At 30.4% G+C, this 21,888-nt stretch overlaps 1 protein-coding gene across 1 annotated transcript in view; it reads left to right on the top strand.

Moving 5' to 3' along the window:
* Nucleotides 1–20,413, top strand: part of LOC107455686 (homeobox protein Hox-A1-like) — a 34,190-nt gene extending 13,777 nt beyond the window's left edge. The window contains 1 exon segment of the mRNA NM_001323834.1: nucleotides 19,385–20,413. Within this exon segment, the coding sequence (NP_001310763.1) occupies nucleotides 19,385–19,815 (431 nt within the window). The 3' untranslated portion in view covers nucleotides 19,816–20,413.
* Nucleotides 20,414–21,888: the final 1,475 nt, after the last annotated feature.

The raw sequence follows: 21,888 nt of genomic DNA, 5'->3' as shown, positions 1-21,888 counted from the left end.
TTTAAATTATTTCGTTAAATGCATATTTATCACTTATTTGATAACAACTTAATGATTCTTATAAAATTTTCGCAGCATGAAGATTTTCATAACCAAACCAAAAATATTGCTCTCATGCATCATTCCTTAGCATTAAATCCTATTTGTATATGAAAATTCAGTTTGTTTACCTTTGAGTCATTTCTCTGAAAACAATCAAGGTGTTCTCTAATCATCACCCTTAAAGTCTATTTTTAAAATTCTTATCAAAAATGAAGTAATGAATGTACATTAGACGACAAAAATCAATTTTTAATTCTTTGCGATCGTCGGATTCAGTTTATTATAATTGGATTGATCCTATGTCGAGATGTATTCGACATAGATTATTAACTTTCCATGTTAAATCAGTTTCTTAGTTATTTTCTTCTGTTTTAGTTAAAATGCGACGCTTCGTTTTAAAAATAATTGAACTGGGGAAGAAAATCACTTTAGGAAAAATGATTCTTAAGGAATTAAACGCTTAGAAAACAAAAATCGTCTTAAAATCAGTTTAATCACTTGTGAGGAAGGCGGGATGAAGAACAGTCAACTAATTTCGATCGCGTCATCTTAATTTCTCTGATAGAGCTTATAAAGAGATAATATTAAAATATACTTAATTAACAAGGTAGGCTTTCTAATTAAAGTTGAGAACTAATGATATGTTCTAAACCACGGAAAAAAAAACTTAAAATCGCTAATTGATAACAATACAGTATTAAATAATACTTAATAATTAATAGTAAACGCTAAACATTCTACGTGTAACCTAATAACCAATAACATGCCATATATCTCGAAAACACCTTAAGTAATTTAATTTAACTACAAACAATATTTAATTACATTTTATTAAAGAGAACAAGGTGGGGTTTCTTATTTAACTTAATAATATGTCCAATATCTCGAAGACTCCTTAAATAATTTAACACTAAACAATATTTAATTACAATTTAAAATTCAGAGAACAATGTATGCTTTCTTATTTAATTTAATATACCCTAAATCTCGAAAACATCTTGAACAATTTAGTTTACCAATAAAAACCAATAAACAATATTTAATTATATTTTATTATGAAGAGAACAAGGTAGGCTTTCTTATTTAACTTAATAATATGCCCAATATCTCGAAAACGCCTTAAGTAATTTAATTTACCAATAAACAATATTTAATTATATTTTATTATGAAGAGAACAAGGTAGGCTTTCTTATTTAACTTAATAATATGCCCAATATCTCGAAAACGCCTTAAGTAATTTAATTTACCAATAAACAATATTTAATTACATTGGATTATGAAGAGAACAAGGTAGTTTTTTCTTATTTAATTTAATAATATGCCCTATATCTCGAAACAGACTCAGATAATTTAATTTACCAATAAAAACCAATAAAGAATATTTAATTACATTTTATTATGAAGAGAACAAGGTAGGCTTTCTTATTTAACTTAATAATATGTTCAATATCTCGAAAACGCCTTAAATAATTTAATTTACCAATAAACAATATTTAATTACATTGGATTATGAAGAGAACAAGGTAGTTTTTTCTTATTTAATTTAATAATATGCCCTATATCTCGAAACAGACTTAGATAATTTAATTTACCAATAAAAACCAATAAACAATATTTAATTATATTTCATTATGAAGAGAACAAGGTAGTTTTTTCTAATTTATTTTAATAAAATGCCCTATATCTCGAAAAAGCATTAGATAATTTAATTTACCAATAAAAACCAACAAACAATATTTAATTACATTTTATTATGAAGAGAACAAGGTAGGCTTTCTTATTTAACTTAATAATATACCCAGTATCTCGAAAAGGCCTTAGATAATTTAATTTACCAATAAAAACCAACAAACAATATTTAATTGCATTGTATTGTGAAGAGAAAAAGGTAGGCTTTCTAATTTAATTTAACTTAATCACTAATGATGTAGCTTTAATGTGTCTCGAAAACGATACCGCCTTTTAAAGGTCTAAACCATTCTGTTAAACACAACCTGTACTACCTTAAACCATAAATCTCAACAGCTTCACGAGGTCAAGTTAATAAAGTCATTGCGACGTCAAACACGAAAGCGAACGGACCTCACGCCGTATATAAACGACCTCATAATCATCACCTGTTGCTCAGAAGGCGGCTTGTAACAAATGACCCTGCTATTGCAATTAATAGTCTTGCTCTCGTCTTATTTGTCAACTTTCAAATAAAAATGTCGCGGGGGAAAAAGACCCCAATAAATAAAAAAGGCACATACACACAACATTCAAAGGCATATTTTTTTTTCTCTCCCTTTTAACGGAATCGTTCTACCACCACTACTTCCGGCGCGGGTACACCATTACTCATGCAAGCGGGATTGCGCCGGCTTAGGCTTAAGGCCCCGCAGATTAATGGTCCTCTTTCGGTCTGTGTCTGGAGAAAGGTAAAGATCCTCCATCTCTCTCGGCGGGATTGGCGCATTGTTTTGGCGTTACAAAACCACTTGTGGATTTCCACGTTCTAATGGTTAAATGCGCTGGAATTGCCGGCAATTTGCGGCTATTTGCGAGGATTTCATCTCTTAAATCTTCTTTTAAGAAACTTGTTTTTTGGTTTTTGAGAAATCGAAAACGTTTTTGACTTCGGATGTTTTATTTATTTAGAGCAAGTTTGCAGTTCCTTTGCTCCGATAAACATATTATTGACATTTAGTGCTTTAGTGAGTGTTTTTACTGATAGAGAGATTTTACTGATGCGTTTTTAATTTAAACGTAAGATCTGTTTTTTTATTTTGTTTTTAATTTTAGACACGATTAAGTTGTGTTTTGCCACGGTTCTAATTCCGTATAATGGATATTGCTCTATTCTCAAAATCGAAGGATTTGAATGAAATTTGCAATGTATGATCTCTATATTTCTTAGCTTCTGCGAATGTTATAAAATAAGCTGTAATTATAAATTCTATGATTTTGAAAGATTGTATGCAGCAACCTTTGCTGTTTTGCGAATGATATGCTATTTTCATAACTGCAGCGAGTTTTTGAACAGTTACTCATGAGCGTTAGGTCAAGTTTAGCCTTACTATAACCAGTGCTCTCTGTGCTTACTCTGAAAACCTCAATATGGACAAAAAAAAGTTACAGTTATGTGAAAATTAAAAGCGTTTGTGGTCTAATTTTTTAATATTTAAAAGGTTATTTTAATGCTGCATTATCTAGGCTCGTAAAAAATTGCAAAAACTGAGAATAAGGCAGTGATTTTAATAATTTTCACCCAGGTGGAAAAAATGTAGTAAAATTGGCGATTTTTTGAACAAGTAACTTGAACAAAAAAGTTCATGACTCATAAAATATTGAAATTATTTGTCAGTTTAAATGCACAGATAATTCTTCACGGCAAGAAGGTATAGATCGTTTAAAATTAAAGCTTTGTTTTAAGTACTTAAACTGTGGTGAACTTTCCAAGGTGATGTAAATTATGTTTAAAAAAATGATACAGAATTTTCAGTGCATGCAATTTTTCAATTTACTTCTAATTATAGTTGGAAATAAAGACGACTGCCATGCAATTATACGATCATTACCATACTCTTGTTCTCAAAATTGTGGAACTTTAACCCACCAGTAAGTTAATAAACGACGTAAATTACAACAAAAATTTCAATCCCCTGCGATTTTTGCGAAAAGCTAAAATAAAACAATCATAATTTCAAATTGTTAAGTATTTGTGTGAGAGCTATAAAAAGGGTTTGATAAAAATTTTTACAATTGGAAAAAATTTAACATATCACGATATTGCTCCAAGCTTTCCGATTTATCCTCTCAATTTTTGTCATAGGGCCGACTAAACATTGCAGGATCTTTTGACCTTGGAGGTAAGAAGATATAAAGTGTGGCTTATTACTGTATTGCTCAAAGTTTTCGAATTTATCCTTGCATAATGCATAGGAGGGTAAATGTCCAAATCTATGCTACTGCCGAATCTATATTTCATTGAATTAAACAAAGCACAAAGATTACCGAAGTTTAAATTTAATGTAGTATTGGCATTATATTATGAAACTTAAAAATTCTTCACGCTGAAACTCGATGACTGAAAATAACTGACTAAATAGTTTCCAAATAGCAAAACTTGAAAAAAAACGTGATAGTTTTTTTTTTTTTTTTAATAAAAAGCTTTAAAGCATATGTGGCTTGTAGCGTTCTTCGGTTAGATGTTCCTTCTCATCTTCCTCCAAAATGGAAGTTTTGAAATTCATAATGACCCCTTAGACTCATATTTTGAAATTCAGCTCAATTTAAAGTTTCTTTCCCGCAAAAAAAAGTTGCTAAATATACAATTCTCTACTTGTTTCCTTTTCTTCAAAAATTCTTCTCAAGATTTTAACAAAAGAAGAAAAAAAATCAAACGAAAATATTAAAAGCATCAAAACCGTATCTAAATTTAAACTGACACTGCGAAACACAATTTAAATCCTAGAACTAAAGTGAAATATAAGAAAAAACGGAACAAATTATAAAACATAGTTCGATGCATAGCATTCCCTTCCTTCATTCATTATTTTGATAGACAATACACCAAAAAAATATAACACGGCAAAAAAATAAAAATAAATATTATTATTTTTTAGAAGCGAAACGAACCCGAACTGTGTTTGTTTACGAAAAGCGCCTTAAACTGTTCGGACATTGATCATTGACGGTTAAGCAAGAAAGATTTTTTTTTTTTTTTTTTTTAAATTCTCGTTCCCAGATTTTGATACAAAATTCTCATACACGCCCCAGAACTTCAAACGATTTTTTTTTTCCCCTTCGTTCTTCAGAGCCATGGGATTTGAGTTCGTCTTTTCCCATTAACTTTTGGCAACGCTGACAAGGTTCAGGTTCCTTTAGATTTTACTTCTTTATTTTTCATTTCTTCAGAATAGAAACATAAGATGGGCTGGTTTTTTTAGTGTACTGTTCTAGATTCTAGAGCATTTTGAAAATCTTTAAACAATTCGAAATTTACACTTCATAAATTTCTACATTCTTAAAAATATTTCAACTAAAAGTAATTGCTTTGTTAGGAGAATCAGGAAAAAGAAAAATATTTCAATGGAATGTCAGATAAAATCAAATGATTAAAAAAACAAAAGTATTTCTAATTTATCACTTGTTATGAATTTTCGAATTTTTTTCAAATGAAATAAAGCGCTTTTTGTTTATTTAATTACCAAAAAAAAAAAAATTTTTTTTTAACTATATATAAATTAGTATATAGGTAATGGAATACACTAGAAATTTAGTTATAAACTACAAATTAGAATATTAATTAAAAATAAACTCTTACTTAAGTATGAATACATCAATATTAACATTATCCAATTTTTTACTTTTATAACTTTATAACCCCATAAAAAAAATAGGTGTAGATACTGATTTTTCCCAAATTTTTACTTTCATAATTTCATAACCAACTTATTCCAGAAAGATCAATCTAGACCAAAAAAGATCAAGAAAGAAACAAATATTTAGTTTTAAATGACTTACTCAAACCACGAATCACGTTATTGTTTTACATTTCTTGGGGGATAAAATGTATAGAAGTTTTAAAAATAATCTAGCACTGTTTCTCTTAATCTATTGTAGCCACACTTTAATTAATGCAGGGTTGCACAGTTGCAAAAATATTTGCAACTATTTTTGGTCTGAGGCAACTTTTGACTATGGCAACGTTTTTTACCTGAAAAGGCTAAAAAAGCAACTGTTTTCAGGAAAAGGAGAATATTGAGGAGACTTTTTTGTGCTCCTAGTAATGTTTTCTTATAATAAATTGAGTTGAAGACCTACGGCAGGCGGGAGCTCCTGAATGCAAGGAATTTTTTTTCCCCCTTGAAAAATAAAAAAACGTTTAAAATTTTGAATTACAAATTTGAGTCATCACTTTTTAATGAGATCAATTTGCACAGATTTCATTGCAAGTCTATTTTGTTTCTCAATCGCCTTTTCAATGGTTATTACTAAGAAAATCTGCATGATTGCAAAAAACCCAATTTTTAATACGATATTGAGATGCGTGAATTTCGAATTCGAATAATCACTTTCCCCAATACATATATATAATTTGCTAAATCAATTATTGATAAAAGGGAAAATTTTTTTAAAAAGATATCTTTTTTTTAATGAAAAATTATGTTTCTGAATGAATGTTAGTAATTAAAAATAATTAATTTTTTAACTAATTTTTTTTTAATGAAAAATATTTAGTGCTAGAACACTAAAGTTCATATAAAAATTATCATATTTGCTACCAACTTGACTAAATGGATCATGGTATATGAAAAATAAGTCTTTTAATAAAATTTTAGTCATAGTATTGAAAAAAAATTTTCTTATTCAGGCAACTATTTTCATAGTTTTCAGCAACTATTTTCATGCCCTAGGCTACTAAAAGCAACTATTTTGTTCACTTTTTTCCTGTCGCAACCCTGTATAGCCAAAAAGGCGTACCGCTGTTCAATGACACTCTATAATCAAAAATTTGTTAGAGATATTAAACATAAGGAAAACGAAAATCATAAATATTTAAACTAAAATCCAAGATAGCCAGGGAAGAGACCTTTAAACCTCTTTAAGCACAATCAATTTCTGTTCAGTGTCAAAAGCTGCAACAGACATCTGTAGTTGGGATTCTGTTTAGTCTGTTTTTTAATCTGTTACTTGATATCTCATAGGATTTGATAGTTTATCTCAGCGTGGAAGGAGATAGAAAAGAGATTTTCATAGATATGGAATGAGGTGTATTTTAATATCCCCCATTGATTTCCCTGATTATGCAGCTCCCCAAGACCCTTCTGCCACCCCGTCGTTCGCTAAACCCCATAATCGCTTGGCCATTGTATAGAGATCGCTAGATGATTTCAGTACGCTACTTTCGATCACGACATAATTAAAAATACTTACAACTTTTTGTTAAAAGAAAAAATAAATAAATATCAGACGTCACGTTTCGCTCATTCAGTTGCTACTTTTCACCTTCGCCATTTTCAATTTTAGATTTAAATTCTAATTTTGACATTAGAGGGTCATTTGACGTAGAGAATAAAAATTTTGCTTTGCCAAATATGAAGAGATAGCGCTGTACTTTTACTAATTGATTTTTTATTTATTTAATTTTAGAGCAATAAAAATATGCTGTTACATAATTTGTATAGGTAACTTAATGTGCATCAATATTTAAATCTTACATTTTCTTTTTTTTAGCTAGCCAAATGTGATTTTGATTATAAGAAATATGGTTTAATTATATAAATATGGCGATTTTGATTATAAGAAATATGGTCAATTACCTAAAAGCCAATAAATGCTTTGTCATAAGCTGAAAATATGAAAATATTTATTTATAAATTACACTCTCTGAAAATGTTGCTTCTAGAATTGTATTCCTGTATAAATTTAAAACAAAAAAAAAAATATCAAAATCAGCGCACATTCTACAATAGCAACGTTCGATCTTGTACTTTGCGTGCTTCGCAAGAAATTGCCAAGTAAATATCATAGTAAATCCAAGAAAGAAAAAAAAATTCTAAACATAGCGTAAGTTAAAATCACTAAATTCTAAGAATGGCCGCTTTACACCTTAAACCGTAAAAGCTTTCAATATATCTCAACGCCAAATCTGAAGGCAACTATTTTACAATAAATTGGTGCAGTGAAACATCGCACATAACTCTCGGTTCGTGGTGGATCACTGCACCAAGGACCAATAATAATTTCTGGTAAGCCGTGCCTTAGAGGATAGAGCGGTCGCCTTCCAATGAGGTGAACGGGGCTGGAATCCCACCGGTGGCTGCCCTATACGAATTCCGCACCCAGCTCGCACCAACCACGGTGCTAACGTAAAATATCCTCAGTGGTAGACGGATCGCGGGTTAGAAACCCTTTACCATCAGGCTTACCATGGGAAGTTTTCCTCTCCATGTAACACAAATGCGGGTTAGTTTCCTTAATAAGTCCTCCACGGAAGCAAATTCTTTCATAATACTTGACCTAAGAGTTCCCTTGTCTTTTGGATTGGTTCAAAATTACAAGACTACGGAGTTGAATATTTGCAGTCATAAATTCAAATATGGGTAGGCTGTTTAACGGCAGTTATAAAGTATAAAATAGTTCCTGGTGTAGTGAAACAGCAAGAATGTATTGCACTGTTTGGTGTTAAGTAGACGCCACATTTTTAGGTAATAAGTAACACTAAAATGTATAATTACGGTAAGATATAGTCTTTACAATGGTTATTTTACCGATAAACTAAGAATTATTAATTTAGGGTTCATATATGTATACTGTTTCTTAAAATAAAAGTAGCTTGTTAATCAAAGATATACACAGCGCATAGATATTAAATTGATTTCGAAATAGACTTTTAAAAAAAAGTGATCAAAAATTAAATAATATTCAATACAGTTTAGAGATTTTTGTAAATCTTCTTATGAGAATATAATTATTTTTTGTATACAACTAAAACATTCGGTATAAACAGAAGTATGTTTTTGTATACAACAAAAACATACTTCTGTTTACATGGAATGTTCAGTATCATGCGAAGCAAGCAAGAACAACTCACACTTTACCGTATTCGTATTGTAAACAAACAAACATCCATTGTCGCCTGACTGTTTCTAAACTAATGTTAAAATTAGCGAAAATAATTCATGAATGAATAAATGCATCTGAGCTTAGCGTATTTCTCATTTATTGAAATTTAGATTTAATTACAGCCTTTAAAGTGTGTACGAAAGCTTGTTTCTGTATTAAATGAAATTAAAATAATGAATTGAATTTTTCTTCTCTTAGTGTTATTTAATTAAATCCCATATTAAGATTGCAGCAAAATTAAGTGCGTTAAAAAAGCTCGAAAATTAATAGTGTATGCAACTCGTTCACGCAAACAGTTCATTTCTTACTTCATCGATTTTTTCCACATACAAAAGTTTAAAATAAATAAATAAAATCAATAAAAAAAATGAAATTTTTGCATCAAAAGTTTTCACCTGGAACGTGCATTGCTCCTATTTCCTCCCATCCGATTTTTAAGGAAAATTTTTTCGCAAACACTTATGTGTCGTTTCCTTGTGAGAGGTAATTAATTTCTTTTCTTTTTTCCAAGAATTAATGCATTTTATCTATTTAATTCAGTTTGAAGTTGTTAAATACTCTGCCACATGTTTAAATTGCCGATGCTTTTCGCTACACAGTATTCGAAAATATTATTCGTTTGAAAATATCACTTGTCAACCCTAACCCTAAACATAGGGATAGCATAGGAAATTTAGAACTCGTCACCATTTGTGCACAATTATTAAAAACAAAATGTTAGAGAGATTCTAAATTTTTGTTTAGCATCCCGCATTATGTTCTACGCAGCGCAGTTCTTACAGAACCATCTATTGTTCTATATAGTCATTCTTGTTTATTGTTTTCTTGCAGTAATGTTAGCATTGTGGGTTCTTAAGCTTTGTTTTTCACAAGTTTATCTCCTAAACCAGCGTTTTCCAAAGTGTGGTAAGCGTACCCCCAGGGGTACGTGAACAGTTTAGCGTTCTTATGCAAAATATCTTGCAACAAACGAAAATTTCAAAACTTTTATTTAAAAACAAAGCTAGCCATGAAAATTTACGATTACGTATTTTTCTATTGTCTATTTTTTGCAGAGTTAACAGTTAATAATTAGTGGTGTGAACAGTCAGTTGTGATTTTTAACTTTTGTGCAATTTTTTTTATAGTAAAAAATGCATTCATTTTTTTATTAGTGGTACAAAGCATTTCGAAAAACTTAGAAAGGGTACACAAAAGTCATAAGTTTGGGAAACACTGTCCTAAACCAACGGCACTGATAGAACACACCACAGTAACGGGGTGGATACGGAACGGGCATTGATACATGCTATTGGTAGAACTGATTTACCATTGTTCTATGAGTGCCCAAGTCTGGTACAAGCATAGAACAATTCTAGTATGTCCCAGGAACTTCATGAGTGCACTAATCCTTCCGTGTATGACCTAATACTCTTAAATGAACTGTCCTTTGAAACCTTGTTTGAGAGACAGTACATATGATTCTCTAGCAGTAAGGCTCTTTATTTGAGTGCAATTATTTCACTAATAAACAAGTAGGTGGTTGAGATAACGAGTCGGTTCGGTTAAATTATACCTATAACAAAAATGCAGCAAGCTTACGGCAAACTATTAGCATTTTCACTTGTTTGGCCCAGAAAGATTGGCAAATCAATCCTTTTTTTATATTTAGTAGAAATATTAGTATACCAAGCTGGTTTCCTTAAAGATTGAATAAAGGCATGCAAAACACATTTTTAAAAAATCTTCTTTTTTAGTTTTTACTGTGAGCTTTTAATTTTTTTTTATTCTAGCTTTGTATAAGCTCTTAAATATATTATTTTATTGTTGAAAGCTCTATGATCGGGCTAACCTCCGCTTTTAAAGTGTTGAGGAAAGTATGTATATAAAGCTTGCGCAAATAAACCTTGTTTCAGTAATATAATATAAACCTTCAAAAATGAATTCAACCTCTGCTTAAGAACGCTTTTTAATTTCATTTTAATTGATTATTATATGATGATTCATCCTTGATTTAAAAAGGTTTTCTTAAGCCTTATTTTGTAAAGGCGGATCCAATCTCTATACAAAAGAGTTGATTACGCAAGCCCAGAGATGCCAACTGCTCCGGACACGCCAAAATAATTAAAAAAACGGTAACTATGTAAAATTTTCAAATAATTGACGATTTTTGATTGCTCTTTTAAAGGTCTAGCATAACATAAGTACTATAAAGTGGTGAATTATATATGTCGATGAATTAGTTAGAAATAGTGGTGGATGAAATCTACGTAATTGAATTTATTAAACCAAGTATCAAAGTTGGTAAACTACCACTTGAAAACATATATTTGCTGTCCGGAGCAAGTTGGCATCTCTGCGCAAGCCTAATGTGAACCATACCGCGCGTTAAACTAGCATAATTAAATTTAACATTGCTTCAAGCTTAAATTGCTTATTTGTTTATCATTCATAAGCCTTGTCGGGCTGAGTGGTAAAGGTTGTTACTGACATTAAAATCAACCTTACACTTCTATCTGGTATGAAATTTTAGAAACTTCACATAAAAATTTAAAACAATCTTCGTTTCTTTTCTTTTTCACACACGCTTTGTAAGATGAAGATGGCAACACATAATTTTATTAGTAAATAATCCAAGATAGTAATACCGCGAAAGATGTGAACTGAAATACAACACGTAGAATTTGAAATATGTTACTAAATATGCTTGTTAAAAAAATTAACTCTTCTCTGGTGAATAAATTTATTTCCCCTAAATATTCTCAGTCAGCGCGTATTTAGGATTCCAGAAAAATACAACTCCCACTTTCTCTCCTCAACTTATGTTCTACTTATCTCATAAACCACGTTCGAAAATTCCGTTCTCTTCCAAATTCCCCTCAGTATCCTCCTCAACCCCTTTAGAGGTAATTGGCCACCAATTCGGGGGGTCTTAGACGTAATGAGGTGTTCTTCGACCAAGTTAATGAAGGGAGAGCTTAATTAATTAGGGCTGTCGACAGGGGTGGTTCGAATTTGCATATGAATGACAGGTGCGGAGTTGCCACTTTTATCGTTTGCAGCCAATAAGAGGGGGGAGCCAAAAAGTCGGCGTTTTACGTCAAGAAGAAAGGGGGAGTCAAGTAAGTTTGGGAATTGAGTTTGTTCGGAAGTAAGTTAAGAGAGGATATTCGTTTTTATGGATTATTGGAGACAGCGGGTGGCAACGACATCAACTCAGATGAACTGAACTGAAGTGTGGAAGTCGTTTTGCTATTGAAAGTAATGAGTTTATGGAAATCGTGAGAAAGTTTGACATTAACTTACTCACTTTACGAATCTCTTCCCGAAATATTTAAAAATTTTGCGTACTGAAGTTGGTAGAAAAATGTGGAAAGTTCGAAAATGTTGAAAGTTTATCGTGATGCAAATTAAGAAATGTGCATTTTTCCTATGAATAATGGGAAACTCAATCTAAACATAAAATGGACATTAAGTATTTTAATAGTTTAATTCAAATATTTGGATTATGTAGCTGAATTTTAATTATGCTTTACCATAATAATTACACCATACTTTAATTCATCATAATAATAAACTATTAAATAAAACAATGCAACGATAATATATAGTAGAATGCAAGGCACATTAATTAGTTAGCATAACGGTTTCCATATTTAAATACATTTCTTTAAATTTTCAAATAAGTTTGGTACTTTCAAAAAGAAATCTTTGTTAAGTTCATGAACAAATATTTCCCTTTCAGTAGTTGCATTCCTGCTGCTTGCATAGCTGCCCGTATGGTATTTTTTCCAACAATTTAAACAATTAATAATTCTAGAACTAATTATTAAACATTCATTTTTCATTGCATCCTAATCCTTGTACACTTAGTAATTAGTTTCAGTAATTTCAAGTTTCTAATTCGTATAGTTTTTTTTCTTAAAAAAGCAACATTAATGTGAACACCCAAAACAGCGACGGTGGTATTAAGAGAAAAAGTATCATTTCTAAGGTAAGGTTATAATTAATCTAATTAATAAAATAATTCCAATGATAAATAATGAGCAGCCGTGGTTCAGGGAATAACGCATTCGCCTCCTAGTAAGGCGTCTCAGGTTCGAGTCCCAGCGGTTGCAGATTGGTACTGATTCCCGGCTAGCGCTGACCACAGAGATGACGTAAAATATCCTGAGTGGTAGACGGATCACGTGTTAGATCCACTAATATTCAGTTAGATCAGTTCAGCAAACCGTGAGTGTTTTTCGTGGCTTTCCTCTCCATGTAACGCATATGCTGGTTAGATCTATCAAAAGACAAATTTTATTATTATAAAACATAAATTGACCCGTTCTTTTGAATTATGAGTTACTTAATGATAAGTAAGAGTAATTAAAATAATTCCAATTGATTTCTTGATGATAATTGCTAGTTTATCTATTAACTCTAGACATGAGTTTTCTATTAAATCTACTTCTGAGTTTATCTATTATTTCTAATTATTAGTTTATCTATAATTAAAAATTATGAGCTTATCTATAATTATGTGTTTTCCAATTCTTTATAATTACGACTGTGCGCTATTCGAAACTATTGCGCATGTAAAATGTCATTTTCCCTTATTTGAGTAATCCTAGCTGGCAACAGATGCTGTTGATAGTAATCCTAGGTTAAAAAAAAATTTCTTATAGTCGTTAGTTATTCATTGTTGGCTTACTTGTCGTAGAAAAATAAACTCTATATTAATCATCACTTAGTTTAAAAGTTGTTATAAATAAATATGAAAAGTGCAATGCGTCAACAAAAGATATTAAATGGTTATTTCAAGTAGCCATTTATAAGTCAAATTCAATTTACCAACATCCTAAATAACTGTCTTTTAAAAATGAAAATTCAAAACCTTGGCAATTTTCCTAAAATTTAAAGCTTGTAAAGAACTCTCAAATATTCAGCCATTTTTGTTTTAACTAAATGTTTGATTGAGACGGATATTCATTGTCACGTGCAAGGCTATGAATTAGGAAGGAAAAAAAATAGTGCGTGGAGTCCCTCCGCACGAAAGAAGTAAAACTTCGTAATGTGGAAATGAAAATAGGAAGGGATACAAATTGATTCTTTAGGACAAACTTTATCAACATTGCTTACAATTCACAATTGATCGCATCTTTTAATTATCATTTTCTACGCGCATGCGTTAGAGTGCCACGCATTCACTCTCGCTCTGTCTCTTTCTATTCCCCCTCCCCAGGAGCGTTGAACGTTTAACGCAACAGTGCTTTCATACCCCCCCCCTCCATGGTAGCGTTAAACGTTTAACGCAACCTTGTTGGAAGTCGCATTAGAAGTTTCATTTATAAAATAAAAACCGGCAAAAATAAAAACATAGAAAAATAAGTATCTAAAGCAGAGTATCTATGTGCATCAAAGTATATTTTTAATTGTATTTAATAAAAAAAATGTACTTATTAACTTTTTAAATACAATACTTTGTTTCATTTAAAAAAAATTTCGCTTAGTAAAGAAATATTAATAATAAAATATATTTTTAAAAAAAATTATAATAAGAAACCAGCTTATTTTTAAATGTTCTAAATTTCAGTAAGGTATTCTTGGCGAATTTTAAAAAAAATATCGCTTACCCCGTGCGCTTAACGAACGTAAAAAGAAATCTAGTTTCCATGACAACGTTAGCGTTAAACGTTTAACGCAACCTTGTTGGAAGTCGCATTAAAAGTTTCACTTCAAAAAAACTTCATCAGCTAAATTTTTGAACAATCAAACTAGTATCAATCACCCAATATTTGAAGTGCTACTCGAAAATTGCTAGAATTTTCTCTGATCAATGTTTGCTCTTTAATCCTGGTTGGAGAAATATTTGCACTGAATCGTACAAATAATTAATAAAATGATTCTATTAAATATTATTGGTCGTTAAAATATTCTATAAAAATTTCGAATTTTCGTAAACTTAACAAATCACATAGTCGCTTTGGTAAATGTCCGAAATATGAAATATATACGAGGTCTAGTTAAGTGCCACTGCCCGATATACACATGCCCGGTACTCCGAACATCGATGTTTCTCCTAATCCAGGACTGTCCAACTGCAAAGAGCCCACGGGCCAGAATTCCGGTTACTGATCACCTGGCGGGCCGCAGCTTGAAAAAGTTGAACAATAACCTCTTATACAATAACAATTAATAGTTCAATTATGAATTGTAAAACAATGGAACAGAAGGATTATAAAACAATTTGCTTATATTTTAATGGGAAAACTGAGGCCGATCAGCCTGAATAAGAAGTTGGCGGGCACAATATGTGTTGGGAAGGAAGTCCAGGGCTGTCCTAATCTATCCCAGCAGATGTTAAAATTTCGAATAAATATAATAATTTAACAATGATTCTTAATACCGTGATAAAATAATGAAACATAACTAAATAAGTGAATCAGTGAATGAACTAATAAGTTCGTAAATGAATGCCATTCGGTGACTGCAAATTAATAAAAGCAGTTGTCGATCAAACGTTTCCTCTGTTTTAATTTATTATTATTCAATTTGTTTGCCGGTAAAGCTTTGTTTCAAAGTCTGATGAATTTATTTTCAGCAATGAATCCTGGTTCAGAATAAGGGGTCATTTCCTCACAACCGAACTCAACTGTCGGAGAGCGGTGGAGACGGGGAGGGAAAACTCTATCTTCGCATTTAATCCTCGTTATTTAATTTTTACAAATAAACTGATCGCAGATATTTACTCGATTGAGCAGTATCTTTCGAAACTCGCAAAATACAAGGTCGTTAACCAATCATAAATTGAAATATAAGCTACGTAGTACTTTAAATTTTCTTTTGAAGTTTCTCTAATACAATTCTGCAATCATCATTTTTTGAAAGACAGTTGAATAGTATACAGTTGCCTGTTTTTTTAGATTTTTGATTAATGTCTTTGTACAATTTTGGTTAAAAGAATTTTCAGCATAACCCAAACTCTTTTTCATTTGTTTAAACCATAATGAAATAAAATTTTTTAAAAAAAATATATTAATTAAATTTTAAAATAATTGAAAACTTTAAACGACTTACTTAAAAAATACAAATCGCATAGTTTCATTACTTTACATTTTTTAAGAAAGAAAATCTATAAATGTTCTAAAAAGGTACAATGTCGTCGAATGCCTATCATCAAATTGTTCGGGACAAAAATGACTGGAAAAAATGCATATCAAAAATTTAACCCTAAAATGCAAGATAGCGAAGGGCGAAAGTTAACAATCAACTATTGAGAAAGTTAACAATCAACTATTGAGAAAGTTAACAATCAACTATTGAGAAAGTTAACAATTGTTTACAATCAGTTACAGCAGTGTTTCCCAAACTTATGACTTTTGTGTACCCTTTCTAAATTTTTAGTAACGTTATGTACCACTAATAAAAAAAATGAATGTATTTTTTACTATAAAAAATTGCACAAAAGTTAAAAATCACAACTGGCTGTTATCACCACTAATTATTAACTGTTAATTCTGAAAAAATAGCCAATAGAAAAATACGTAAACGTAAATTTTCATGGTTAGCTTTGTTTTTAAATAAAAAATTTTGAAATTTTCGTTTGATGCAAGCTATTTCGCATAAGCACGAGTACCCCCGCTTAACTGTTCCGGCACCCCTGGGGTGCGCGTACCACACTATGGGTAACACTGAGTTACAGTATCAGATTCAAAATTGCATTGAGAAATTTTGTTTGAAATGCACAGAGATCATTTCTCAGAAAATTTTCTCTTTAATTATGTTTTTAAGTTGAAACAGCAAGGGGTGAATTTCGAATCAAATAAGATCATTATCGAACTTGTGATTGCATTTCCGTGTGATGATATTCACTTACAAACTAGCATAATTATAAACACATGTTTTAAATAACCCGCATTTACACCGGAAAGCAAACATAACCACATTGTCATCCGGTCAGCAAAGCAACCAACTTCCCCCGTTTAATGTGATTAAATATCTAGACCTTCAGCTGAAGACAATAAATCAAACAGACAAGCTTAGTAGCCCTCAACTCTACTCAGCTTAAGATTAATAGTCAGAAAAATACTTAAACACCTCTTAATTACACTCTCTCAAACACCATGCTTTTAAATTGAAAAATAAATGCTTCGCTATCTGTTTTGATTTCTTCCCTTTGTTTTTGTAATAAAATGAAATCTTTGGCGCGAATATTGGCGAAGACAAGAAATAATTAGTTTCTTGTCATCATCATCAGACTTGATTGATGATTTTTGTATCGGTCTCCGAGTCTTTCCAAACCCAAAGACTTGGGTAAGATAAATGAATTGAAAGAAACCTTTCACTCGTAACAGGACCGTGATCTATCACTTCGCCCTTTATTTTATTTTTCTAACTACATTTAATACGTTTTTTCCGTTTCTTTCGTTTCACATTCAGAACGAGAATTTTTTTTTTTCTTCAACTACTTCGTCAGAGACTTTGAAGGATTGGAAAATTTATCGAAGGCTTGTTTCTATACTTTAAAACGCAGGGGAAATTCTGCTTTTGCATTTTTTTTTAATAAGAATTTTGACAAATTGTACGCAGTCTATTAAACATCGAGTTACAACAGTTTTTATAAAGTAAAATAATTTAGAATTGGAAGTAAGAAGATACTATATCGCTCAAAAATAAGTTCGTGTATATATATATATATATATATATATATATATATATATATATATATATATATATATATATATATATATATATATATATATATATATATATATATATATATATATATATATATATATATATATATATATATATATATATATATATATATATATATATATATATATTTGAATTTGGTTCAAAATAATGTATGTCAATTCAGAGCTTTCTGAATTGAGCTAATTCTGAAAATGGCGTAAAACATCAATAAGAATAATTATAACTTAAAATGTTACACCAATCCGGTGTCATCTGGGCTCTCGTAAAAATTTGCAAAAAATTGAAAATTATTCATTGATAACTTTCATCTAGATGGAAAAAATTTTCGCAATTTTCGAGTTTTAAAATTTTTTAATACCTTGTAAAATAAGTTAGTTACTTGATCGTTCCAAAGCCCAGGTAATTCTTCCCTGCAAGATGATATATACATAGCTCAAAACTATAGCTTTACTTCAAGTGTAAAAGCACTTAAACCTTTCTTCTTCTCTTTTTTGTTCTAAATTAATGTTTTACTGCTAAATCACTGATGTAATTTAAAAACACTCTTAAATTAATGATATTTTATGTCTTCAAGATTCAAAACCAACTTCATAGATAAAGTAAATAAATACACTTGCTTTACAGATACACTTGCGAACGTATTTACCAATAATAAGCAAAAACACTTAATAAGAAGTAACTTATTTCACCGTTTTATCTTTATTAATTTTAATGCTTGTTTTATACTGAATTAAATTACTAAGAATTTTTTGAATTATCCTAAGTTGCATTTTTATTTGTAATGCTTGCAAAATCTCCAAATTTATTGTTATTTAACACTTAAATAAAATTTAAAAAAAATCCGAACATCGACATGCAATGTGCACTCACCGTGGTGCAATGCACCACCGGTATGTGGTGCCACTTCAGCGGAGCGAACTGTCGTAACAAAAGGGTTAAAAGTAAAAAATAAAAAAATAAATAAACAATTGTAAATTTTCCAGGTGATGAAGAAGGCACAGATAAGGCTTAGTATTTTTACTGAATTAAGCATATTATGAGGAGTGTTATCTTTATGTGCTGATTTAATATCAAAAAATTATGACTCGTTATGTTACTTCAGTATTTTTATTCATATTGAATTACATATCTGACATTTTAAATCTGTTTTTAAAGATTAAACAATAAGTTTTCTTTAAGAGTACAGTGCTTAAATTATTTTTAAAATGTTATTACCTTGAGAAAATGTATCGAAACTTTTAATTTTGAACAAAAATTTAAATATCTCTGAACTTTCAGTAGTAGTCATATTTTATAATTTTTATGGTTTAAAACAATATTTCTTAACTTCAGTATATGATAAAAGTAATTTCGAGCACTCAGTGGATTAATAAAAATTTTGAACTTCTCGTGCTTGGAAGAAATATATCTGGATTTACAGTATATAGCATACCTGACAATTCTCTTGTTTTTTAACGAAAACTCCTGTATTTTACGATTGTTTTCTGTTTACCTGTATATTCTCAAATTTCTCCGTATTTGTTGAGGAAATTTTTTAAAAAAATTTGGTGATAAAATATTTGCTGATGACAAAAATGCTTCTCTTATTCCTCAACAGATGGTGCCATTGCCAGTACTGTAGTATGTTGAGTGTTTATAGTTTAAATAATTATAAATAATGATTTTAAGAATTTTTTCTTTGGATTAAAATTGATTCGCATATTTTTTACTTCGCTAAATGTAAGTGCTTATATTATTTCCAATTTTGAATTTTTTATTTTGAATTTATTCTATGACTATGCATGGCTATGTATGATGTATGAAAACTTAAACTCTCAGCCTAAAAAATGTCGCTAGTAAAGTCTCAATTATTTTATTTCTCCAATGTTGGCAGGAATGATATAGAAAAACTATGTATCGAATTTTAGTGTTGATATAACTGTCTCAGTGTTTAGAAAAATATTTTGGATTTTAAGTACTTTTCAGAAACATTTATGCACTTAACGTTCTATCTTTTGCAAATTTAAATTGTTGATTAACTTAGCAATTTTCCTTCCTTTTTTCCAGTTCCAAAAATTGAATATGGGACTACAGCTGGAGTAACTGCAAACGGAAACACCATGCCTTATCCTGGAACGTCACCCGGTACCGGCGGAGGAGCGTCTGTTTCAGCTTCAGGAAGGACGAATTTCAGCACAAAGCAACTGACTGAATTAGAAAAAGAATTTCATTTCCACAAATATCTAAACCGGGCTCGTAGAATAGAAATAGCCTCTTCCCTTGGCCTGAATGAAACGCAAGTGAAAATTTGGTTCCAAAACAGGCGAATGAAAGCCAAGAAAAGGCTAAAAGACAGCAGAGGACCAGTTGCTCTGGACACTACATCAGCCAAAGAAAACAGTTTGCCGACATCAAGTTCCATGTCTAACATAAATTCCATATCTTTACCTGGTAGTTCCTCTTCGTCACCATTATCTTCTAACCATTCTAACCAGTGACACAAGATCGCCAAGAAACACAAACTGATTGTATGCAATCTGTGAAAGATTTTAATGAAGAACAGTTAAAACTTTGTGGTTTTATGGTTCCTATTAACTTAACAAGCTGTATTCCGTCTTCATATGCGCAAATATAGTAAAAATGATTGACAAAACACAAACGGAGTAGTTGGGGGGGGGGGAAAGTGCCAGTGAGAGAAAAATGTTAAGGCACTGTGCGATTTATCGCCAAATCTGGATACCGAATATTTAAATATTTTCATATTAACAAATTGACTTATAATTCTGATTTTGTAATATAAGTACAGTAAACTCTCGATTATCCGCACTTTGGTTTCGAAGACTTAATTTAGAATGTAACTGCTGCAGAAAGTGCAATTTCTGAAAACATTTGTGATTTTCCAACGATATTTTATTTGCAAGAAATAGTGTTCTATGATATTTTGAATATGGGAAAATTTTCCCACCGATATTTTGTCGGTTAAAGATTTTGTTTTGCTATGCTGTGAGCAAATATCACGTAGTCTTTTCTTTTCAGTCATAATAAAATCTTCTTTGTTATGACAACGTTGGAAAAAAAAAAGCACGCAAACAAATTACGAAAAATAGTTTGAGTACGATACATTGGTGACATTTTTTAATAACCATAATTTATTTGATGTAATCATAATTTATTCATGATCATCACATTTTTCAATTCACAGGTTAATCAAGAGATTACTGTATGATAAACAAATATTCCAATTCTTGTTGTTTTTTTTTTATTTCAGTGTTGAATTTATTTTGGTATTTACAATTAAAGTGTTAATTGCAAACCATGATTGCCTCAGGAAGTATTTTGAACATCAGCGATAATTTTCACAGCTTTTCATACAAATGCGACTCAGTGTTCAATTTTATTTTATTGCCTGTAAATAGCATGAGTAGTTTGCAAATATATTTAAATCATTTTTATGTACGGATGTTGCAATACATATGTGCTTTGTTTCTAAGTTAAATTCTAGCAAATAGGGCGGAAATTCTTGACGAAGAGTTTGATTATTGATTACAGTAAATATTTTTTTTCTTCTTTCAAACCAATTATATCAGCAAAGTTTCTACAAAATTTGTTCATAATAGGTTATTGAAACATTATTGATGAAACTCATACTATACTTTGAATTATCGTAATCAGAGTTTTTAGAGTAGGAATTGATTATGGGAAAGAGTTTCATTACCTTCAATTAACCAATGAGAGTCTTCGGAAATTTTTTTTTCTTTTTTTACGTGACGCAAAAGCATGTCAGGCTTGCATAAGTTTTCTTCTTCGCAAATTTTCCACCATAATGTCGAATTAAGATATTTACTAGCTTCTGTATTGAGTTCAAATTAAGTTAAGATTAACATCATGGTGTATAGAAAAAGCAGAAATCTTTGACAAGTATAAGAAATTCTGAATTTCGGAATTTTTTTTTCTTTTCTTACACGACGCAAATGTATGTTAGAATCGTATAAGTTTTCTTCTTGAAAAATTTTTCACCACAATGTCTAATTAAGTTATTTGCTAGCTTCTGTAATGAGTTCAAATTAAGTTACGATTAACATCACGGTGTGTAGAAAAGTAGAAATCTTTGACAAGTACAAGAAATTCTGGATTTCATCCGCAATTTCACACCCTTACCCAGCCTCAATCTAATTCAGAATGTATTTAGAAATAAATTCCCAAGGGTGTGGGCAAGAAATACAGAAGTAACACAAGATTTTTGAAATTTATTCGCAATCCGAATTCAATGTCCAATCAAAATCTCATTCATGATGAATTTTTAATAGTAAATTCTTAGGGGTGTGGGCAACGGAATTCAAACTAAATTATTTTATGTAAGCTGAACCCCTTGTGCAAATTAAATTTCATACGCAATGAATTTAAAATTGAAATCCTAGGGATTCGGGGTAACAATTCTGAGATTAAGATCCGAAGAAATCTGAATTTCAGATTCTTGCTCTGAATTTCTTATTCCTTCTAAATTTCATTTAAAATGAATTTAGAACTAAGTTTCTTGGGGGTGTAGGTAAGAAATTCAAAGATAAAACAAA

The sequence above is a fragment of the Parasteatoda tepidariorum genome, chromosome 10 (assembly GCF_982258835.1).
Source record: "Parasteatoda tepidariorum strain Cologne lab strain chromosome 10, Ptep-v5.0, whole genome shotgun sequence".
NCBI classification, from domain to species: domain Eukaryota; kingdom Metazoa; phylum Arthropoda; class Arachnida; order Araneae; family Theridiidae; genus Parasteatoda; species Parasteatoda tepidariorum.
The sequence above is the reverse complement of the archived record's forward strand: the minus strand, read 5'-3'. Positions and strand labels throughout refer to the sequence as shown.